The sequence below is a fragment of the Geotrypetes seraphini genome, chromosome 6, assembly GCF_902459505.1.
Source record: "Geotrypetes seraphini chromosome 6, aGeoSer1.1, whole genome shotgun sequence".
Lineage (NCBI taxonomy): Eukaryota > Metazoa > Chordata > Amphibia > Gymnophiona > Dermophiidae > Geotrypetes > Geotrypetes seraphini.
The window spans coordinates 98028330-98053912 of NC_047089.1; the positions used below are offsets into that span (position 1 = coordinate 98028330).

At 43.6% G+C, this 25583-nt stretch overlaps 1 protein-coding gene across 6 annotated transcripts in view; it reads right to left on the minus strand.

Annotated features, from left to right (window-relative positions):
* Window positions 1–25583, minus strand: part of OBI1 (ORC ubiquitin ligase 1) — a 134077-nt gene that overhangs the window by 92588 nt on the left and 15906 nt on the right. For all 6 annotated transcript variants that reach the window (XM_033947441.1, XM_033947446.1, XM_033947445.1 and 3 more), the window contains one exon: window positions 19959–20094. In XM_033947441.1, coding sequence (XP_033803332.1) covers window positions 19959–20094 — 136 coding nt within the window. The remainder of the gene's footprint in view (window positions 1–19958; window positions 20095–25583) is intronic.

Genomic DNA, 25583 nt, shown 5'->3' on the forward strand with positions numbered 1-25583 from the left:
CTGAATTTACTCCCTTAAAGATCCCACGTGAGTATCCCATTTTTTCTTAAAATCCGTCACGCTGTTGGCCTTTATCACCTGGAGTGGGAGTCTGTTTCAATGATCCACTACTCTTTCGGTGAAGAAGTACTTCCTGGAGTCGCCATGAAACTTCCCTCCCCTGATTTTCAGTGGATGCCCTCTGGTGGTCGAGGGTCCCATGAGCCAGAAGATATCATCCTCTGACTCGACGCGTCCCGTGATGTACTTATATGTTTCAATCATATCTCCCCGTTCTCTTCTTTCCTCAAGTGAGTACAGCCGCAATTTTTTTAGACTTTCTTCATATGTGAGATCCTTGAGCCCCAAGACCATCCTGGTGGCCGTTCGCTGAACCGACTCGATCCTCAGCACGTCCTTTCGGTAGTGTGGTCTCCAAAACTGAACACAGTACTCCAAGTGAGGCCTCACCATGGCTCTGTACAACGGCATCATAACTTCAGGTCTCCTGCTGACGAAACCTCTGCGGATACACCCCATCATTTGTCTTGCCATGGAGGAAGCCTTCTCCACTTGATTGGAAACCTTCATGTCCTCACTAATGATCACCCCTAGGTCGCGTTCCGCCGTGGTCCTAACCAAGGTCTCGCCATTTAGTACATAAGTTCTATGTGGGTTTCTCTTACCCAGGTGCATTATATTGCATTTTTTAGCATTGAAGCCTAGCTGCCAAGTATTTGACCATTGTTCCAGCAGCAGTAGGTCGTGTGCCATATTATCAGGTAATAAGCTTTTGCCTACTATGTTGCAAAAAATCCCATGTCAAAAATCCATCTTTTCTTCTCATGGTTATTATAAAAAGTGCAACAAGCAAATCCTCCAATACTATGGACAGAGCTAAAATAGGATCAAAACATTTCAAAACCTGCAAATTGCAGCCTTCACTAGCCTTTGTTTTCTGCTCTGTTTATCTAAATGTCTTTCAAGGTGATTTACCTGCCAACTCATACTTTAGGAAGCAGAAACTTCAAAGGCATATGAACCCTTTTTTAAAGCATGTACGAAAGTGCATTCAAATACCTGATGAAAACAGCAGAACATACATATTTGTCATTTAGAAATGCAAGCAAAAAGCATAAGAAACCAGCATAGATCTTTAGCCTGCCCCCCTCATATTCCCTCAGCTCATCCCCCTTCCTTATATTCTCCTTCCTCCTTGCAGTTTCTCTCCCAAGCACTCCATTCTCCATCCTCCTCCCACTCGCTTCTCCCTCTTGTAGTCTTTCCCTACCCCCTCTTCTCTAGACTGTATTCCTTTGCATTCTCTCCCCCTTTCTCCCTTCCCACTTTTCCTTTCATGCTCTCTTCCCTACCTTTCATCCTAGAAAACTCAAAGCTAGACCAATAAAGGTTCAGATAACATCTGGACATGACAATACACAACCAACATATCATGAAAAACGCTTATGGGTCAGAGGATTAAACCCTACCTAACCCATCAAGCAATGTCCCTGGTAATCTCAATATTCGACTACTGCAATACAATCCTGCTGGGTGTTCCAAAGTAAATGATCAGACAAATCCAAATAGTACAAAAGGCAGCAGCTAGATTTCTGATGAGAAAATCAAAGTAGACAGATGCCACCCCGCTACTGAAAGAGTTATACTGGCTCCTGATTGAAAGAAGGGTGAAATTCAAGATTATGTTGATGACACACAAAATTATTCATGTTAGAACCGCAATACCTAACAACTAGACTAGACAACCACACACCAACACGCAACTTACACTCAAGCCAAAAATACCTACTGGAAATACCCTCTTCAGAGACATCAAATACAAAAGCATCAGGAAAAGAATGTTCTCAGTGATGGTCCCTATGTGGTGGAACTCCCTTCCGAAGGAATTAAAACTAAAAAAGGACACCAAAAAGTTCAAGAAAGGAATAAAGACAATACTCTTCACAGAACACTTTTAGCAAATAAAGAAACGTTTAAGGGGAGTGGCAACATGGAGGAAAGAGCATGCTACCCCCCACTTGGAACACGAAAGGGTGAACTCTCAAATAATGCAAAGAAAGACGAGTATATGACAATACAGAAACAATAATTATAGTATATGTACATATAAATAGGTAATATTCACATATATTTAGCTTACATATTGTAACACCACTACTGAAGCTCATGTATTTTAACACCTTTACTGAAACTCAAGCAAAATGCTCTGAATTGACTCCCCACTCATTAGTAGCGGTATAGAAGCTTCCAATAAACAATAATTTCACCCATATATTCTGGGTGGCAGACTCCTGCTCTCTCCTGCCAATGGGGGTTGTATTAAATCTGATCTCACCTCCTCTCCCACTTATCCATGATTCTTACAGCATCCAAAGTAACCAAGTCTTGTTCTCTTTCTCCTTTTTCAATGAAACCTCCAGGTGTCCTGCTACACTGTTAGTGGTGTTTTACCAGAAATGAAGCACAATACAAAGAAAACCAAAAAACACTGTGGAATAGCTTTGGTTTCAAGTAGTGTTCTTGCGACTTTCCACATAATAGCTTTTCCACGTATTTACCATCATAGGACCTTCAGGGACCCCCTGAAGAAGACTATCTTGTCGAAATGCGGACCGTGTTGGGTCCTATGTTTTCAGTGTACCAGGTCTTTTAGGTTTTTCTGTGGATCATTTTATTTATATGTGGTTTGTTTTATTGTACTTTTGGAACTTTTATATTTTTAATAAAGTCCATTTCAAGAACGTCGTCATTCCACAGTGTTTTTTGGTTTTCCTTGAATTCTTTTCTCTGTGAATTCTTTGGGGTCAATTCTTTTTGGTTTCGGCGCAATACAAAGAAACACAATGCAGAAAGATCACCTTATAGAATACAACCAAGCAAATTGTGCTAGATAGAAAACTGCCTGCAAATAATATGAAACATGATTTTTACCTAAAAAAAGAAATGGAATGACAAAAGATACAGTAGGGTGATATTTATTTTTTATCTGTTAATTTTCTCTCTTTGAATCTTGTTAGACTAGTCTAAATCTATGGTTATATCTTCCTAACAGGAAATAGAAGCAGAGACTTGAAGATTCTGACCAGAGAATGACACGGGAACAAAATTTTCCCTGTCCCCGCGGGAACTCATTTACCCATCCTGGCAAGTTCTTTTCCTGATCCTGCCCCATTCCTGCAAGCTCTGTCCTCGTCTGCACAAGCCTCAAACACTTTAAAATCATACATGTCCAAAGCATGTGCGGTCAAGACAGAGCTTACAGGAATGGGACAGGGACAGCAACAAAACATGCGCAGACAGGATGGGAAATTGAGTTCCTGCGGTGCGGGGAAAAAGTTGTCCCCATGTCATTCTCTAATTCTGACGACATAGTAACACAGTATATAATAGCAGATAAAGACCTGCATGTTCTATCTAGTCTGCCAATAAGGCAGCGAGAGTCACACTTACCAATCCATGAAGTTACACTCCTTCATGATCAAACACTGACATTTACTGGCAGTTACACAATCACATCATAAGTATAATAGGTGGTACAGCCAGGAACATTCCAGTGTGCCAATGCCTAAACTACTCACAGTCCAAAATAATTAACTCAAATTGTAAAGAGGGGAGAACCCCCCCTCCCAAAAGAGAACCAAACTGAGCTTGGAATAGAGGCCACATAGGACTAGCTCTGCAGAACTGAGTACATGCAGACAAATAGCAGACCTAGGATCCAGGAATCTACTGATGATGAAACATAAGAACATAAGCAATGCCTCTGCTGGGTCAGACCTGAGGTCCATCATGCCCAGCAGTCCGCTCACGTGGCGGTCCAACAGATCCAGGACCTGTGCAGTAATCCTCTATCTATACCCCTCTATCCCCTTTTCCAGCAGGGAATTGTCCAATCCTTTCCTGAACCCCAGTACCCTAATCTGTCCTATTACGCTCTCTGGAAGCGCATTCCAGGTGTCCACCACACGTTGGGTAAAGAAGAACTTCCTAGCATTCGTTTTGAATCTGTCCCCTTTCAACTTTTCTGAATGCCCTCTTGTTCTTTTATTATTCGAAAGTTTGAATAATCTGTCCCTCTCTACTCTCTCTATGCCTTTCATGATCTTGTAAGTCTCTATCATATCCCCTCTAAGTCTCCTCTTCTCCAGGGAAAAGAGACTCAGTTTCTCCAATCTCTCAGCTTATGAAAGGTTTTCCATCCCCTTTATCAGACGCGTCGCTCTCCTCTGAACCCTCTCGAGTAACGCCACATCCTTCTTAAGGTATGGCGACCAATATTGGACGCAGTACTTCATGCGGATGCACCATCGCCCGATACAACGGCAGGATAACTTCTTTCGTTCTGGTTGTAATACCCTTCTTGATTATGCCAAGCATTCTGTTTGCCTTCTTAGCGGCCGCTGTGCACTGTGCCATCGGCTTCATTGTCAGGTCCACCATTACCCCCAAGTCCCTTTCTTGGGTACTCTCATTTAATAACATCCCTCCCATCGTATAGTTGTACCTCGGGTTTCTGTTTCCCACATGTAATACTTTACATTTCTCAACGTTGAACTTCATCTGCCATCTGCCATTGACCCAACCAATCATTCTGAGATTCAGGCAATTAATCAAAAATTAAGTAAAATTCACAACTGGCTAAACATCAATAAATTATCACTGAGCATCTCAAAAACTAATACCCTCCTTTTCCCAGGAAAAGAGGGAGCGCAACTAATTTCCCCAATCATTATTGATAATATTCCACTATCATCAGTCACTACTATAAAAATTTTAGGTGTTCTCATAGACAATAAATTGACATTTCGACCTCAAATAAGCGCCTTAGTTAAAAATTGTTTTTATAAATTGAGAATGATCCGATCATTAGCCCCTCTTCTCAACATTAGTTCTCTCAATATATTGATACATTCACTCGTTATATCGAAATTAGATTACTGCAACTCACTTTTAAAAGGAATATATCATAAAGACTTAAAACGTTTGCAGTTGATTCAAAATACTGCTATTAAGATAATTTCAGGAGCAAAGAAGTATGATCACGTAACCCCTCTTCTCCAAAATGCCCATTGGTTGCCAGTATCACAAAGAGTAACATATAAAATCGCCCTTTTAACATTCGGAACTCTGCAGTCAAATGCCCCAGCCTTCATAGACAGATTACTGATCCCATACGACCCACCAAGATCCTTAAGGTCCATATCTCAATTTAACCTCAACATTCCTTCCCTAAAAAATATCGGCACACGCCGTACCTCAATTTTTTCAGTCACAGCCCCAACAATCTGGAACTCTCTTCCACTATATTTAAAAATGGAAAAAAACTTAAAAAAATTTAAAAGTAACTTAAAATGTTTCCTTTTTAACGAAGCTTTTAACTGAAAAAAAAAAAAAAAAAATAAATAAATAAATAAATAAATAAATAAAGAGGCACATTTCAGACATCAAATCATTAATACTAGTTTTTACTTTATACCCTTCCCCCTAATTCCTTTTGTGTTTACCTTAAATGTTTCTTATTTTTATTTTATCAATTGTATTTCTTACCCCCTTTACCAATCGTGTCTATTGTACGCCTGTCTATAATTACCTAATCCGTCAGTCATGTCGATCTTAAAAGTTTGTATTAAATGTTTTATTTTTTATCTATAAAGTTATTTTTATTCTGTACAACGCTTTGAAGAAACGAAAAAGCGTTTAATCAAAAATTGAATAAACTATAAACTATAAACTATCTCGTTGCCCATTCCCCTAGTTTGTTCAAGTCCCTTTGCAATTCTTCACAGTCCTCTTTAGTCTGAGCTCCACTAAATAGTTTGGTGTCGTCCGCAAATTTTATTATCTCACACTTCGTCCCTGTTTCTAGATCATTTATGAATATATTAAATAGCAGCGGCCCGACACCGAGCCCTGCGGGACCCCACTCATGACCCTCCTCCAGTCCAAGTAGTGGCCCTTCTCTCCTACCCTCTGTTTCCTACCCGCCAACCAGTTTCTGATCCATCCATGTACGTCTCCTTCCACCCCATGGTTCTTCAGTTTCCGGAGTAGGCGTTTATGGGGCACCTTGTCAAAAGCTTTTTGGAAATCTAGATATATGATTTCTTTGGGGTCTCCTTTGTCCATCCGTTTGTTAATTCCTTCAAAGTGCAATAATTTTGTTAGGCACGATCTCCCCTTGCAGAAACCATGTTGGCTGGTTATCAGAAGTTCGTTTCTTTCAAAATGTTCATCGATGTTTTCTTTTATCAGTGCTTCCGCCATTTTCCCTAAAACCGAGGTCAGACTCACCGGTCTGTAGTTTCCCGGGTCACCTCTTGATCCCTTTTTAAAGATGGGCGTAACATTGGCTATCTTCCAGTCCTCCGGGATCATGCCTGTTTTCAGGGATAGATTGCAAATTTGCTGCAGTAGTTCCGCTATCTCCTCCTTTAATTCCTTCAGAACCCTTGGATGGATTCCGTCCGGACCCGGGGATTTGTCTGTTTTTAGTTTTTCTATCTGCCTGCCTGGAAGATAAAGATGAAAGACTGATAGCAATAAATATAATTGGAGAAGGGCTGTTTCCAAATAAAAAACCAGAATTATTTCTCTAAATTCATTGGTGCTGATTCTCTGAATACTAGAAGACTCTTCTCCATCATCAAAAAGAATTTCTAACACATATGTTGTCTCTGCATCCTACTGATGGGCAATTAGCCCAATATTTTAAATACAAAATAGTTAATTTAAGAACCCAATTTGATAACATTAAGGAATTTATACCATACTTGTATTCTCATGAAAATGGTGGAGTTTGGGCTGATTTCAACTAAAGTAATTTTAGACCAATTCAATGGGTAGAGTTAAATCATTTGATTATAAAATTTTCAACCTCTAATTATCAATTGGATGCTTGTTCAGCACAGTTTATGAAGACATCCCCTCTTAGTTTTAGAGAAAGAGATTAGGTTCTTACTTTGATTATATTTTTTCCAGTAGATATGGATGTTATGCTGAATCAAAGATCTTACTCCCGCGAGTCCGTTGAAGGAGATACTGATCACTGCTTTCAGTACCTCCTTCTTCTCCCTGCTGCCCCCAATTTGTTATAAAGCTGGCGACAGCCCAACAGGAGAGGACAGGAGGAGAATGGGGAGACCTCCCAACGAGACTTTGATCTGCTCATAAATATAAATACACAGCTCATAACCAAACCATGGAGAAAAAAGGAACAAACAAGAAACTTTATTAGCAAGAAGTCATAATAAACCATGGAACTCTGGGGAACCCCCAAAGTACTATATACAAACTATATACAATGTCTTCCAATTTACCACAGCTTGTAGAAAAGTCAGAGACACAGCCTTCAAGTAGCAGTAGGTCCAGGCAGGTGCATTGGCAATGATGGGCAGGGGGTGATAGGACAGAGTACGGTATTGGGTTCAAGAAGGGATTAGATAATTTCCTGAAGGAAAAGGGGATAGATAGAGAATTACTATACAGGTCCTGGACCTGATGGGCCACTGCATGAGCAGACTGCTGGGCATGATGGACCTCTGGCCTGACCCAGTGGAGGCACTGCTTATGTTCTTATGATCTCTATCTAATAGAAAAGATTTATAAGGTAAGAACCTAATCTCTTTTTCCATTGCAATAGGGATGATATGCTAAACCAAGGGAAGTACCTAAACAGTCCCAGAAACCCTGGGTGGGAAGAAGCCTGCCCTCAAAACTCAGGCTCCAAAGGAGGAGTCCTCTTGCACTGCTACGTTCACTCTGTAAAACTTGGTAAAGTATGAAGGGACGACCAAGTAGCTACGCAGCATATCTCGTCAGATGAATGGTCCTGGCTTTAGTCCAGGAAGAGGAAATCCCTCTCGTCGAATGCGCTAGAAGTACAAATGGAGGCTGCCTGCCACAGGCAATGTAGCAGGACAAAATAGCCGACCTGATCCATCTTGAAATGGTAGCCTTGGAAGTTGGCCTTCACTTCTTAGCCAGATTCATCAATATGAGAGGTAGTCCGAGAGACGAAAGTCATTTGTAACCTCCAGATAATATAAGATAACCCGCCAGACATCCAGCACCTTCAGGACTTTGTCCTTCTCCTTAGAACCCAAGAGCTAGAAAGCGAGAAGGCAAACTTCCTGGTCGATGTGAAACGCCAAGACCACCTTTGACAAGAAAGAGGGAATGGTTCTCAAGGAAACCCCGGCCCAGGCTTGCAGTTTGGAGACACATCTTGCAGAAGCAATGGCAACCAGCAACCAGAAACACCGTCTTGATAGTCAAGCCCATAAGGGTGGTGCCTGCAAGGACTCAAATGGAGCCCTTGAGAGCCCTTCCAACACAATGTTCAGATTCCAGTACGGACAGGACTGGCGAATTGATGGCCATAAGCTCAGGGCACCCTGGAAGTACCTGATAACATCTGGGTGTGCAGAAAGGGAACACTGTTCACCCTTCATCATTTGTTTAGTGCAGGAAGCAGTGCATTAATTCTTCAGCTAGATTTGAGCAGTGCTTTTGATCTGGTGGATCATGAAATCTTATTAGGTTGTCTGGACACAATAGTGATCACGGGAAATGTCTGGAACTGGTTTCAAGGGTTCTTGAAAAAAAGATCTTACTATCAAGTACATAGTGAGAGTACATATTCTTCTCCCTGGAACAACCCATGTGGAGTTCCACAGGGTTCCCCATTGTCACCCACATTGTTCAATGTCTATCTTGTTTCTCTGGGAAATTTATTACAAAGTTTGAAAGTTACATTCTACATCTATGCAGATTTCCCATTACATCACTTACAGCAGATATTGAGAACCATATTTCATTCATTTTAACTCAGATATAAAAGTGGACTGTTAATGTTAAACTTAACCCAGAAAAAACTAAGGTTTTTCTAACAAGTCCTAATGATAAAATCAAAGACAATGTGATATATCTCAAAGGTCAAGACTACCCGATTGCTACCTCCATATAAATCTTAGGAGTTACATTAGATCGTTATTTAACTTTAGAGATTCACACAGATCAAGTGATTAAAAAATGTTTAGCTGCCCTATGGAAATTAAGAACTATCAAAAAATATTTTGACACTACATATTTTAGACTGTTGGTGCAGTCTTCTATTCTATTAAACTTGATTACTGCAATATAATATATCTGGGAGCTAACAAAAAAAAAACCCTGAAAAGGCTAACAATAATTCAAAACACGGCAGTTCATCTCTGAAAAAATATGATCATATTAGCCCAAATTATCAGCAGCTACACTGGTTGCGTTTTGAAGCCAGGGTGCTATTTAAATTTGCTTGTTTTTGCTTCAAAACATTGTTCGGTTTGGCTCCAGCTTACCTATCTTCATGGTTTGAACTATATGGGATAAAAAAAAGCCTACTCGAAAAATCAATTTCTTTGCCTATCCTACACTAAAACATTGCCGTTATAAAAGATTTCTTGATAAAATGTTTGCATTTTGGGCAGGCAAATTGAACAATTGGTTAAGTACAATAATTTCCCAGACTCAGGCTTATTATACTTTTCAAAAATCTATGAAAACGCATCTTTTTGAAAAATTTGTAAATTAAACGTCAATTATATTCTGTATTTTTTAACAATGTATTGTCACTGAACTGTTCAGTCTCTCTTGAATGTGAACCACCTAGAACTAAATGGTATGGTGGTATATAAGAATAAAGTTTATTGTTATTATTAAACAGGCAATATCAACCATTTGAACCCTCAGAGATGAAACCGCCAACCCCACATCTAGATCTTCTTGAAGAAAGGGCGGCGGACACCAAAGCCATGGTAGGATACTTTGGCATATGCCACGAATGTGGCAGGCTTCTTGGCTTTCAAACGAGTGTACACAACCAGATCCGAGTAGCCTTTCCAGCTCAAAGTTGAGCACTCAAGTGCCAATCAGAATCTTGCAGGACAATCAGACCTTGAGAGAGAAGTCCCTGGGATGACTGAAGCCTCAGTGGCTGACCAATCAGAAGACACACTAGGTCCAACTACCAAGGGCATCGAGGCCAGTCCAGGGCCACCAGGATAAACCATATCTGATGCCAGACCACTCTTTTCAGGACTCTCCCCACCATGGGCTAGGGAGGAAATAAGTACAGGAGTTCCTCCATCAGACCTCTAAATACTCCAGAGACTGAATGGGCTGCAGATGGTTCTTCTTCAGGTTGGCAATCCATCCTAGACCATGAAGTGTCGTTAAGGTGGGCTAAACCACTCTCTCCGCTTCCTTCCGTGAGGGTGCTCTGATGAGCCAGTCATCCAGATAATGGTGGACAAATCAACCCAGCTTGCGGAGATGAGCTGCCACCACAACCATCACCTTAGTGAAGGTCCAGGGGGATGTAGCCAGGCGGAATGGAAGGGCCTTGAATTGAAAATGGTGCTTGAGGACATGAAACCGAAGGAAGTGTCTGTGATCCAGAAATAGTGGGAAATGGAGATATGACTCTGTCAAGTCCATCACCGCTAGGAATTCCCCAGGTTGCACTGAAGCAATGACCGACTGATAAGCGTTCAATCAAATTTTAATAAAACTTGAAGAGTCTTCATATGAAAATGAAGAACTCAGAGCCGAAATCGATGTACTTGAAGCCCAGGATAGGCATCCAGTCCTCTGAGCCTTTCTTAGGCACGACAAAGTATATTAAGTATCTGCCAGAGCCTGAATCCTCATCTAGAAATTGCTCAATGGCTTCAATGTCCAGCAATCTTTGAAGGGTCGCCAGGACTTGGACGAGTCCACAAACCAGGCAGATAAGGGATGGGCAAACTCCAACTTGTAGCTGTCCCTGATGACTTCCTGCAGCCTGCCTTCTATATTGCACAAGGAGGCAAGGTGCCTGGGGTGGAGTGGGCAGAAACGAATAAAGATCCAGCCCAATCCAGCACAAACGCATCTGCCTCTAGCCAGTGAGATGAATAAAGTCTGGAACAGAACACGGGCAACTTGTTGTGGGGTGATGCAAACAAGTCCACTTGAGGAGTGCTCCAATGAGCAAAGATGGGATGGATAGCTGAAGAGTTTAGTGTCCATTCGTGAGGTTGAAGTATTCTGCTGAGCTTCTCTGCCAAGCAATTCTGATCCCCCTGAATGTAGACTGCTTTCAGGTAGATGTTTCGAACTGTCACCCAGAGCCAAATCTTTTGAGCATCCTGACAATCTCATGGAAGGAACACCCAAATTAGAGTGGTGTCAAGAAGGGCCCCAATGAACTGAAGTCCGAGACAGATGAAGTTGATCTCGAATCCGCAAGTTTTGAAAAAACGAGATGGTGTGATTCGTCGCCAGAGTAACATCCTGAGATGAATGGTGCTTGATCATCCAGGCGTCCAGATAAGGAAAGACTTGAAGACCCTGAGATCTCAAGGCTGCTGCCACTTCGCAGGCACTTCGTGAAGACTCTGGGAGAAGACGCCAGGCCAAAGGATAGGACCCTGTACTGATACTGGCAATGAGCCACTTGAAATCTGAGATATTTCCTAGAAGTCGGATGAATTGGGATACGAGTGTAGGCTTCCTTAAGGTCCAGAGAGCATAGCCAATCATTGTGAACCAAGAAGGGATATAAGTGGCCAGAGATAGCATACAAAACTTTTCTTTGACTAGGAACTTGTTGAGTGCTCTGAGGTTTTAAATCAATCGATGGCCTCCTGTCTTCTTTGGCACCAGAAAGTAACGGGAGTAAAACCCATGGTTGTATTGATCTACAGGAACTTCCTTGATGACGTTGAAGAGAAGTGATTGAACTTCCTGGAGAACAGGATTGTTGGGTTGGAAGCAGACTCTCTTGGAGGATGATCCGGTGGAATGGTGAGAAAGTGAAGAGGGTAACCCTCTCAAATGATTTGTAGAACCCAGAGGTCAGAGGTGATGATCTCCCAACGATAAAAATAAATCTGTAGGTGACCTCCGATTGGCTGAAGTAGTGAGATTGATACTATGCTGTCGAGCAGCAGGTCAAAAAGACTGAGTTGATTTAGCAGGAGCAGTAGGCTGGACCTTGGAAGGATGCTGCTGCTTCGGCTTCTTCTGCTGAGGTGCAGAGGCTTTAGCAGAGAAGCGCCTCTGATAAGAGGAAGAAGCAGGTTGGAAAGGTCTCGATGATGAGGGTTTTATCTTAGGTTTAACTAAGGTGTCCCATCGAGTCTCTTGAGCCGTGAGCTTTTGGGTTGCAGTATCTGTAGTCTCCAAAAAGTTCATCACCCAAGCAAGGACGTTGGCCAGTCTGTCCTGAAAGTTAACATCCATGTCAGAGACTCTAAGCCAGGCCAGCTTCCTCATGGCAACAGACATAGAAGAGGCCTTAGACGTGAGCTCAAAGATGTCATACACCAAGCGAACAAGGTACTTCCTCAATTGAACAACAGTGCTCACCAGGTGTTGAAAACCAAGGACTATATTTTTGGTATACAGGAAATTGTTTGACGAGATGTTTCCGGTAATAGGAGAAATAGAAATTGTAGTTGATTTGCTCTACCAGGAGGAGCCGATGCATACAACTTGGATGGAGTAGATTTCTTCAAAGTAGACTCCACCACCAGGGACTGATGAGGGAGATGAGGCTTATCAAATCCAGGCAGAAATATTATTTTATATAGAGAGTCTAACTTTTTAGGAGCCACTGGAACCGAAAGAGGAGACTCCCGGTTCTTGTAAAGAGTCTCTCTTAAAATGCCACATTTCCAGAAAATTCTTCACTGTATTTGGAGTCAGCCTCCAACTTCACAGAGAGGTCCTTTCCCAATTGTTGACTAAATCAAGTAAAGGAAAGCTTTTCAGTGGGAGAAGCTCTAGTCGGAGAATGCCTCAGAAACTTCGATGAAAGGAATCATCAGCATCAGTAATGGAAGGTGACGGGTCAGAACTTGAGTCATCTTGGAAATCAGAGTCCTACAGAAGAGATGGAGACTTGCACTTCAACCCATGGCGGTCCAGTATCAGGCTTTGAGAATGACACGGGAAAAAAATTTATCTCCGTCTCCACCCCGTCCGCTCATCCCTTTCCCCGCAAGCTCAGTCACATCCCCACGAGCTTGGTCCCCGCCCCCGCAAACCATATGATCCCATTCACACAAGCCTTGAATAGTTTTAAACTTATGTTTAAATTTATGTTCTTAAAGTATAAAAAGAAACAATATTCTGTACAATTGTCATTTTATAAATCAAAGTTCTGGCTACTGAACTAGAGAAAGAGATGTTCAGCTTGCAGGGCTTTGATTTTTATATTTTTATCAACACAACTAATATACTACTTTACTCTAAAGAAAAAAAAAAAGAAAAGAAATTGAATTTTTTTTTCTCCCTTTGTTGTCTGGTTTCTGTATTCCTCATCTTCTCATTCAATTCCTTCCATCCACTGTCTGCCTTCACTCTGCCTCTTTCATTTGCGCTGTAACTGTGCCACTCCCCCCCCCCCTCATTGGTCTGGCATACATCTTCTTCCCTCCCCTCCCCCCATAATCTGACATCTCTGTCTTCTTCCCTTCCAGCGTCTTCTTCCCACTTTCTGATCCCCATTTCCCTTCAGCGTCTTCTCTCCACTCTCTGATCACCATTTCCCTTCAGCGTCTTCTCCCCACTTCTCTTCAGCATCTTCTCCCCACTCTGTTACCCAGTTCCTTTCAGTGTCTCTTCCTTTCCACCACCCCCCTTCAGCGTCTGTTCCTTTCCACCCCTTTCCCTCTCTCCACCCCCTTTCAGCATCCCTCGTGTGGTCCGTGCATCTCCCTCTCTTCCCCTTACCTTCATGCCACATTTTAATTTAATTTCTTCAAGCAGCCCGAACCTGAAGTCACGTGTGTCTGCAAAAGCTTCTCCTCTGATGGAAATGGAAGTTGCATCAGAGAAGCTTTTGCAGACGTAAGTGACTTCAAGCTAGGGCTGCTTGAATAAATAACATTAAAATGCGCCACGAAGGTAAGGGGAAGGGAGGGAGACAGATGCGGCAGCGATCGGTAGGTAGGAAGGAGGAAGGGAGACAGATGTGGTGGCAGCGATCGGGAGGGAGGGGGCTGCACGCGATTGGTAACCGCGCATGTTCCCTCCCTTAACTGCGGAGACAAGGCCATTCACCGCTCCACAGAGTGGTGGATGGCCTTGCCCTCGTTCCTGCAATGAGCACTTTTTCCCCCCACCATTTCAGCGGGTTACCCGCGGCTAGCCGCGGGTAACAGCCACCATGTAATCTAATCAGGGTCTTTGAATGCTTGCATTTGCGGGAGACCGTTCTGGACTTCATCGAGCTCCCCTCAGAGTGTCTGGAAGGCGATAAGTGATGTGGTGCTGATAGAGATACTTCGATGCATGGGTAGGCGGACTAGAGCCATGTCGAGAGTCCTTAGGACGCACCAATGGAGCATCGGTACCGGAAGTCCTAGCAGTGTTATATTCACACTGGGAAGATACCGGAGAGGAGAGCGTCGGGAGAAGTAATTGAAAATGGTCCTCAAACTCCTCTCGAAGCAAAGCATTGAGCTTCTGTTTCAAAGTAAGCACTGGTACCTGTGGCTTTGATGCCTGTACCACTGATGCTGCGACACGTTCCGGAGAGGATGACTCCAATGACGAAGCATCCTTCAATATTGGAAGCAGTCACTGCAGGGATTTATGCTTGGTCGGCATGAATTGACTCTATGCCTTCGAGACCTCTGACCCTGACTGGGAAGACAGTGGCTTCTTAGCTAGCTTACCCGATGGAGAAATGTGCGACACCGGAGTAGAGGTCTGCACGGGAATGGGGATCGCGGGGATCCCGCGGGTCCCGCGGGGATCCCGTGGGTTCCCCCCCCTGGCCCACGGGACTCCCACGGGGACGCCCCCTGGCCCACGGGACTCCCACGGGGATGTCCCCCTGACCCACGGGACTCCCACGGGGACGCCCCCTAGCCCACGGGACTCCCAAAGGGATGAAAACAGCCTACCTAAATTCTGGCGATGCAGGCATGCAGCTTACAAGTCCGGCGTCGCGGCGGGAAATAGCCATGCTAAGCAGTGAGCTCAGTACGTACACAGATGAAAGCCTTGCTTGCTGATTGGTCCGGTGGCCCCGTGCTCTAAGTCTCGTGCTCTAAGTCAGGGGTGCCCAACACGTCGATCGCGATCAACCGGTAGTTCAGGAAGGCAACGTGAGTCGATCGCAGAGCCCATCCCGGGCTCCGTGATAGACTCGTGTTGCCGTCCCGATCTACCGGGCCTATCAGACTTCCTCTCCCTGACGTCAAAGACGCCGTCGCGGGCATTAGGCTGTTTTTGTCATTTCGGGTGGGGGGTGGCAACGGCAGCAGCAGCAGCAGCCTGAAAAAGAAATCATCCTGGCCGGGGTCGGAGTCATGCTCCGGAGCTTCTACAGCCTTCCTATCTCCCTCTCCCTTCTACCTGCTTCCGGCCACACCCCCTGCTCCGCGGCACTCTTCGGCAACTCGGCAGCAGCGATCGACACAAGCTTCTGATGTCGGTGCCTACCCTCTGCGAGTCCCCGTTTGTTTCAACTTCTCTTTTCCACAAAGGCGGGACTCGTAGATGGAAGGCCTCGATGTCGGCAGCTTGTCTTGATCACCGCTGCTGACGAGTTGCTGAAGAGAGCCGCGGAGCAGGGGGGTGTTGCCAGGTGCAGGTAGAAGGGAGAGGGCCAGATGCAGGACTCGTGGGTGAGGGAGGAGAAGAGAGAGAGAAAGAGAGAGGGGAGGGAAACAAAAAGAAATATTTCATACTGGGCTGGGCCGGAGTGGAGGGAGGGTGGAAAGATTCTGGCTACCGGGTGCAGTAACAAAGGAAAAGGGGGGAAAGCTGAAAATGGAGATAGTGACACAAAGAAGAGAAAGGGTAAGCAGGACCTACTGAATAAGGATAGAGATACAGAGGGGACATGAAGAGGAGGTGAAATAGAGACATAGAAGTAATGCTGAAAAAGTGGGGGGGGGGAGATAAAGACATTGAAAGGGCAAATGGTGAACATGGGGTAAAGACAAGGACAGAGACAAATGAAGATTCTGAAAAAGTGGTGAGATAGGGATATAGGTGAGATGGACACAAAGAAGGGTGATGCTGGAAAATAGGTGGAATGATAATTCTGACAAACACAGAAGGGAAATGCTGGATCAAGGAGAGATGGGGCTCAGGCTGGATGGAATGAGGAGAAATGCCTTGTTGGCCCGGAACTTCCTCTCCTACGTCAGAATTGACGTCAGGGAGCGGAATGCTGGTCAGCGCGACGCTTCTGCAGGGAAAGCTTGGGACAGTGATGGCTTGGGGGCTATTCCCCGATGGCGGTGGCAGCAAACCGAGTGGCTTGGGGGAGGGCACGGAGAAAGAAAGGGGGCAGACAGGGAGACAGAAAGAAGGGGGAACAGGGAGACAGAAAGAAAAAGTTGGGGGAGAGAATGAGGTCTGGAGGAGAGGAAACATACAGGAGGCTGAAAGAAAGGAAGAAAGATTGGATGCACAGTCAGAAGAAGAAAGTGCAACCAGAGACTCATGAAATCACCAAACAGCAAAGATAGGAAAAATGATTTTATTTTCAGTTTAGTGATCAAAATGTGTGTGTTTTGAGAATTTATATCTGCTGTCTATATTTTGCACTATGGCTCCCTTTTACTAAACCGCAATATCGTTTTTTAGCGCAGGGAGCCTATGAGCATTGAGAGCAGCGCGAGGCATTCAGCGTAACTCCCTGTGCTAAAACCTACTATTGTGGTTTAGTAAAAAGGGAGGGGGTGTATTTGTCTATTTTTGTATTTTGTTACCGAGGTGACATTGCATAGAGTCATCTGCCGTGACCTCTTTGAAAAAACCCGGAATATGAATAATTAACATTTTCTCTGCCTTTCATTGTGCTTTGTGTTTTTTTTAAATTTTATTGTTGGTAGATCATTTTGACTTAGTCATTATAAAAGTAGCTCGCAAGCCCATAAAGTGTGGGCACCCCTGCTCTAAGTCTTCTTACTCTGGGGCACCAGACCTCCCTCATACAAAGGCCGGGAATGCAGAGTTGGTTCCATTCTCGGTAGGGGATGCCTTGGTAGGCTCACTGCTCAGCCACTGGGAACCCAGATTCGGTCCTGTTCTGGGTGGAGGACACTTGTGGGGAGGGGGGCTAGTTTGCGCTATCATGCAGGCTCACCACTCTGCCTCTGCTGGCAAAAGCAGAGTCTGCCCCAATCTAGGGGGAGAAAACCTAGCAGAGACCAGGCTGCACCACAATACTGGCTTCTAGAAAGCGCAATGGACTGTGTGTGTGTGTGGGGGGGGGGGGTCTAGCAGTGTGTGGCACCATTTGGACCCATGTAGACTTGCACGGCCATTCAGATGCTGACCTGAGGTCCCTTTCCATCCAGCATCTGCCCCTCCTCCTCTTTCCATCCAGCATCTGCCCCTCTGTCTGCTGCTTCTGCCCAGCATCTGATCTGTCTCCTCTCTTCCTCCTTTCTGCCCCCCAGCATCTGCTTCATTTCTTTCTCCCCCTTCTATTCAGTGTCTGCTCCATCTTTCTCTTTCCTCCTTTCCATCCGTATCCTCCCCTTCTCCTCCTTTCCATTCAATGTCTTCCTCCCCTCTCCTTTTCTTTACATCCATCATCTGTTTTTTTCTCTCTCCCCAGGCATTCCAGCTTGTCTTATCTTTCCCCTTTCATCCAGTGTGTCTGATCCCTCCCCATTTCTATCTACAGTCTGTCTCCTCTCACCTCCTACATCCAGTATCTACCCCCTCCCACCTGACACCTCAGCCACCGCCAGACTGATGCAAAGCCTTCCCTCCGATGTCAGCTCTGACTTCGGGGGAAGACTTCTGGGTCGGCTACATATGGCTTGCTGCAGGCTGCCTCCAACCCCTGCTGTTATCTGGACTCGAATGAAGTGGTGGAAGGGAGTGCATTTTTGGACACAGAAGTCATGAACTGGGGAGAGAGGAAGGGAGGGAAAGAGAAGCTGAGGTGGGGGAGGGAATAGAAAGAGAGTATTGGGTGTGGGTGTGTCAATGAGCGGGAAAGAGAGATGGTTGTGTACACACGGCAAATGGAAGAAAGAGGATAATTTTTGGTCGTAGGGAGGAAGGTACAGAATGTGATAGGGAAGAAAAAGATGAGAGTGAGAAATGTGGCAAGGGAACAATGGGACAGATTGAAAGGGATGCAAGAGGGAGGAATATTGGACAGTGGTGAAGGGAATGGAGGGAGAGATGTGGCATAGTGTTGGAGAGGGGTGATAGAAGGAGAAATGTTGGGCATGGGGCTGGTGGGCAGGCACGAAAGATGAGAAAGAGATAAATGCTGGACCATGGTAGGGGGAACCAATGGACAGCAACAGAAGAATTTACAGAAGATGGGAAAGCGGAAAAAAGAAACTGGGACCAACTTTATGGAAAAATAAGTCTCCAGACAACAAAGGTAAAAAACGGAATTTATTGACTAAAATATGTTAGCTTTGGGAAATGTATATGGCAGATGTCTTTGTTTTGTGTTCAAAAGAAAAGGAAATGCATTTCTGGTTTTATTTCTACAGTGTTGAAGAACTTGTTGACCCTTGCTGTAACTGGTGGGGATCCCCAAGCACCGCCAGCAGAGGACCTCCTCTAGAGATGGCCAGAACTCCCCTCCACCAAGCGCAGCAGTCGCTAGCAGCATCCATGAGCCACTGAGGTGCCAGCATCTGTGACTCAGGGACGCTACTGCTGCCTGCCAAGCTTGGCAAAAGGGACCCCCGGCCAACTGCAAAGGAAGCCCTCAGCTGACAGTTTGTGGGTTCTCATCAGCTGAGTATTTATATTTTATATTTACATTAGAGGTTCTGGTAGAAACCCATTTACAAAGTATGTATTCTTCCCAATTAATATTTCCAAATTAATAAAGTCTCTGCTTATTTGTAAATGGGTCTCTACCAGAGCCTTTAATTCAGTAGCATAATTAAATAAAATAACTATTTCTTAAGTTTATAGGGAAGGATGGTGACGGAGGGGATTCCTCGCGGGGACGGAAGGGATTCCTCGCGGGGACGGAGGGATTCCTCACGGGGACGGGTGGGGATGGGTGGGATTTCTGTCCCCGCGCAACTCTCTATACCGGAGTTGATGCTAGTGCCTTTGGCAGTGTCGTTGTCTTCGACACCGAAGACTTCGATGTAGACAGTGTCATCGGTGTATCCCCATCCATGCTGATTTTTAATGGTACGCTTTTGAAGAGAAGAGCAACGCGTACACAACTGGACCCAAACACTGGAGGCACCAACTATGGGGGTCCGTTAAAGAAATAGTGCGCGAACACCGACTATACTTTTTAAATCCCGCTTCAGCCAAATTAAACTCGATGATTGAAACGCGACTAAAGGCCCCATCGGAAAAAGTCCCGTGGATGGCGAAAAAAGAAAAAAGTGAACTTTCATTCGGTGTTTTTTTTTTAAGAAAAGAATTAAATAGAAAAAGAACACAAGAGCGGGAAGGCAAGTGACAAAAACGAAGACCGTTAAGAAAACGCAACTTCAAAGATCCGTGGAAAAAAACGAACTGAGAAGCTTTGCACCTATGTCGGGCAGGAAGGCACTTGCACATGCGTGGTGTGGGCTATCACAAACTTTCTAAATTCTTAAAGTGGCGATGCACTTTTAAAGTGTTCATACCGGGGCTCCGTGGATGACATCACCCACATGTAAGAATATGCTGCCTGCTTGTCCTAGGACAAACAAACAAGAGAAAAACAGCTGCACCAGTTCAACTGCACAATCTGTGGATGCATGTTTCTGACTGCATCACAGTTGTACTACTATAAGACTAAGTCTCTGCCTTCATCTGCTGATAGGAAAACAAATCCCACAGGTCTAACAGGGTGATACAGAAACAGTGCTTTTTTCAATAAAACAACACACAGATATATAGATTTTAGAATATTACAAAAAAAAAAAAAAATCAAAAATCAGCATGTGTTATGTACTATGCAGAATGTAGCTATCTCTCACCTATGATCTCTTTGCAAGGATTGTCAGGTGTGATTGGGATCCTGCAGACTGGACACTGACTATTGTTCTTTAACCACACTTCAATGCAAGTAAAGCAGAAAACATGGTGGTTGACACAGATGACAGGCTGCCGCACCTAATAGGAACAAACAGTTTAAAAGAAAAACAGCCTTAGAGAGATTTTTTCTCTACATATGAATATGATTTGTTAATCTAGATTACACATACAAAGATTTTGTAAGTAAGCCTCAACAGGAATTCATTCTTTCATTCATTCAAATCCAAAATTACTTACCTTCTCTCCACAAAAATACCAGAAAATAGATATCATACCCTTTTTCCCATGTACAGAGCATCCATGGTATGGCACTCATTGCTTCTGTCCTGATAAAGGTTCCAGATGTGGTCTCCCCACATCTCTTCATATCTATAGTATCTAGCCTCACAAAACTTAGACAAGTGTATATTGGAGTCATTTTCTTGACTAAAAGAATGACCTGATATTTCCAAGAGGCACTGGCCAATATCAATAAAAAATATATATATTGGGCTTGAGAAATTGCAGGAAGATCTTATGAAGCTGGAAGAATGGGTATCCAAAAGAAAGATAAATAAGTAAGTGTAAAGTGATGTCATTATAATTTGGGTTATTCTTTTCAGAATGCATGTTGCTAGATTCCACATTAGGAATCATGTACATGTTATCATGTACAATACATCTTTTGTTCAGTGTGTGGCAGCATTGAAAAAAACAAAACAAAAATGTTAGGAAATATTAAGAAAGGAATAGGAAATAAAACAAACACAGCTATTTACCTATAGCAGGTTTTCTCTGGGGAAAGAGGGAAAAGGATCTCCACATATATGTGATATCATCTGACAAAATCCATGCGGGAAGTTTCATCCAGCACTTTCTAGAGCTTGAGAAAACCTCACCACACATGGGCATTTGTTTCCACCTACTGCTGTTCTATAAGAACCCTTTAGTCTATTGCAAGCTTTCAGAATATAACTTTTTGGGGATTAGGGGCAGGTTGTAAGCATTCTTACCCTGCTATCCGTGTAGAACACAGGTGTCAAAGTCGGTCCTCGAGGGCCGGAATCCAGTCGGGTTTTCAGGATTTCCCCAATGAATATGCATGAGATCTATGTGCATGCACTGCTTTCAATGCATATTCATTGGGGAAATCCTGAAAACCCGACTGGATTACGGCCCTCGAGGAGGGACTTTGACACCCCTGGTGTAGAACATCTAATATGCTGTATATTTTCAAATACAGACCAAGATTTTGGGGGTTATAAAAATGGTCCATAAATGTAGATCTTGGTATGAGTCCCCTCTCCCTTCCATTCTTGTGATGTCCATATTCCTACCACCCTCCTTCCCAGTAGTGTTATTACTCCTCTGCTGCTGCCGCAACCAGCCCCCCCCCCCCACACACACACACACCATTAAATTGGTGGAGTTCTCCTGCTGTCAGCCCCCACCCCAAACCGTAAGTCATGGCAGCCTTTTTTTTTTTTTTACCAAAGAGACAGCATTGGCAAGAGCGAGTTGGAATTGCTCCTGCCCAAACACACCACTAAACCCCCAGAGAAGTATGATAGGCCTAGAGAGTAGCTTTCTGGTGGGTCTGGGAGGGGGGTTTGTCCAGGGGGAGGGGAGGAGAGAGGATAAGCCATGTCTGTTCAGGAAGAGGGAGGGAGAGAACTTTGCTGGTTTGGGGAGGGGGGCTGATGGCAGTTGCAGCAGCAGAAGAGGGGGGACATTACCAGGAGGAAGTGTGCTAGGAAAACAGACATCAACTGTAGCTCATGATAAAATTTGACATAAAAAAATTATGAAATTCAAAAGCCTGTGAATTTTAGGTATTTGTGAGCTGTGAGTGTTTTGTGCTACAATAGCGAATGGCATTATGGATAGTGGTTCTTATCCTTAATATTTCTGTGTTGTCCTGATAAGATATGCGATGAGACCTAAAGATAATGATGATGGGGTTTTCCCAGCAGATGCACACATTTAATTTCGTGGCATATTCTGCGCATGTGCCGATCACTATCACCAGTGACTCATCACAGATAAATATAATGACCCTTCATGAGACTGTGAACCTTATTTGTATGTGCGGTTTTTTGAGAATGATTCATCGTTTTGAAATTGTTATAATAAAGGCCGCGGCAGCAGTACATCAGATTTTACTGAACACATTAGAGAATCTTCCCCTCAGTGTCTGCTAGGAGGATCGATAGCAGCCACGGATAACCCTTTTGAGCATCAACAGGAGTTTCTCTGCAAGTCTGCTTTGAGTCTTACTGGCACAGAAACATTTTGTGCATCAGAGCCCCAGGCATGCTCAAACCAGCAAGCACCCAAATTGTTTTTAGTTTGCAATGAGCCTTATTTAGAAGTTCATTTTTGGGTGGTGCAAGAGAAGCCTAGAATTGATAAAAATGGGTCAGAGGAGTTAAGTTGGATTCTATATCCTAAATAAATTTTAGATGATTGTCGATCACACCTACTGTCACTTTGAGAGTCCTGGTCTAGACAGTAATGAGAAATTCAGTACTGTAGTTCAACAAGAGGAACGGAAACGAAGATTGGCATCTACTAAAGACCCCCAGAGCAGTCCGAAGAAATTGATGGAGAGATGACAGACAATATTAAATGCAACTGCAAGGGAGGCAACACAGTTATCATGGGTGACTTCAATTATCTGGGGATAGAATGAAACCCAGGCACCTCCGGCAGTGGTAGGGAGACCAAGTTTCTGGATGCTGTGGGCGATTGCTTCCTGGAACAACTTGTCAAGGAAAATACGAGAGGATTACAAAACTTTCAGAAAAGAAATAAAAACCCTGCTATTCAAGAAATCCATCAAAACAAACTAACACCGCAGGAAGCAATTCAGTCCCCCGAAGTAACCCGTTCAATTCTGTAACTCTTCTGGAAATGTCCAGATAACCTCTTATGTAATCCGCCTTGAACCGCAAGGTAATGGCGGAATAAAAGTCACTAATGTAATGAAATGCGATTCTGGACTTAATTCTAAATGGACTACAAGGACCGGCGCAAGATGTAGAAGTAGAGGGGACGTTGGGAACCAGTGATCACAATATGACCCGCTTCAACCTGGACACAAGGACGAAACATCGATCCAGAACGACGGCCACAGCACTGAACTTCCGAAAAGGGGATTACGAAAGGATGAGACTCATAGTGGGGAAGAAGATTAAGAAACACTACAGCAAGCATGGTCCCTTTTTAACGACAAGGTCACCAAGGTACAAAATCTATATATACCATGTATCAACAAGGGATCCAAGAGGTAAAAGAACAAAGAACCGGTGTGGCTCACTGTAGCGGTGAAGGAAGCGATCAGAGACAAAAAGACTTAATTTAAAGAATGGAAAAGATAAAAAATGGACGAATACTGGAAAAAGCACAAACAGCATCAAAGGTGCCATAAGGCGGTAAGAGGAGCCAAAAGAGACTATAAGGAAAAAATAGACAAAGAGGAGAAAAATTTCTAGCCGTTCTTTCGATATATATTAAGGGGAAACGACCCGCGAAGGAAGCGGTGGGGCCGTTGGATGACCATGGAATGAAAGGACTGCTAAAGGAGGACATTAGAACAAAAGAATTTCTGCTGCTGAGTCAGACCAGTGGTCCATCGTGCCCAGCAGTCCGCTCACGCAGCAGCCCTTAGGTCAAAGACCAGTGCCTTAACTGAGATTAGTCTTACCTACGCACGTTCTGGTTCAGCAGGAACTTGTCTAACTTTGTCTTGAATCCCTGGAGGGTGTTTTCCCCTATAACAGCCTCTGGAAGAGCGTTCCATTTTTCTACCACTCACTGTGTGAAGCATAATTTCCTTACATTTGTACGGAATCTATCTCCTTTTAACTTTAAAGAGTGCCCTCTCGTTCTCTCTACCTTGGAAAGGGTGAGCAACCTGTCTTTATCTACTAAGTCTATGCCCCTCATTATCTTGAATGTTTCTATCATGTCCTCTCTCAGTCTCCTCTTTTCAAGGGAGAAGAGGCCCAGTTTCTCCAATCTCTCACTGTACGGCAACTCTTCCAGCCCCTTGACCATTTTAGTCGCTCTTCTCTGGACCCTTTCGAGTAGTACTGTGTCCTCCTTCATGTACGACCAGTGCTGGATGCAGTATTCCAGATGGAGGCATACCATGGCCCGGTACAGCGGCATGATAACCTTATACTTATACATTCACTAGTAATATCTACACTTGACTACCGTAACGCCCTTTTTCTCAATATTACACAGAAAGAGAAAAGGAGATTACAATTAATACAAAATACGGCCATCAAATTAATATTTAATGCAAGAAAATATGACCACGTTACACCTTTGTTAATAGATGATCACTGGCTACCAATTGGCCATAGGATTACATTTAAAATAATATTACTCACTTTTAAAACACTAGTATCAAATGAACCATTATTTATATCCAGATACCTAATCCCACATAATACACAGAGATCACTTCGCTCTTCTGGACAAAATCTACTTATAGTACCTTCTTTAAAAATTATCGGAACACGTAGATCTGACATGTTCACCGTGATGGGGCGTCAATGGTGGAATGCCCTACCACAGCACATAAGAAATGAAAAAGATATTTCAACTTTTAAAAAATTATTAAAAACTTATTTGTTTAATGATGCTTTTAATAACTGAAATTTTTTAATGATGCTTTTAATAACTGAAATTTTTATATTCCTTTAGACATGCTGTTAATAATGCTATGGTTTTAATACCCCCTCCTTTTGTATTTTCCTTACGTGTCTACTAAAAAATTTAAAATTGTAACTTTTAACCCTTTTTATCCTCCCGACTTATGTATGTATAATATGTAACCATTATGTATAATGTTAGTTTCTTTTTATTGCTCTCTATTAATTCCTGTACATCGCTTAGTAATTTTAATAGGCGATTAATCAAATATACAAATAAACTTGAAACTTGAAACTTCTCTGATCTGTTTGTGATCCCCTTCTTAATCATTCCTAGCATTCTGTTTGCCCTTTTTGCTGCCGTGGCGCATTGCGTGGACGGCTTCATTGACTTGTCGACCAGTACTTCCAAGTCTCTTTCCTGGAGGGTCTCTCAAAGTACTGCACCGGACCTCTTGTATTCGTGTATAAGATTTTTGTTACCAATATGCACATTCTTACACTTAAACCTCATTTGCCATGTAACGGCCCATTTCTCGAGCGTGTTTATGTCACGTTGCAGGTCTTTGCAATCCTTCTGTGTCTTCACTACTCTGAATACTCGTATTGTCTGCAAATTTAATCACTTTGCTCATCGTACCAATTTCCAGGTCGTTTATAAATATGTTGAAGAGCACAGGTCCAAGCACCAAACCCTGCGGCATTTCCCTCGTGACGTCACCCACAGTTTGAGAATAGCTGCCTGCTGTCCCTGGATAACACCTGTTATGGTAAGTAACTATGCTTTCTGTGCAACCATGCACTTGCATTGTACTTGCTGGTTGCCCTGGTAACCAGGGTGTAAACATTCCAGATGCTGCAGTTGCTGGTGACAGTCTGTATTAAGTTATTCTTCTCTCATAGCTGAAATTTGGTGAAAGACAG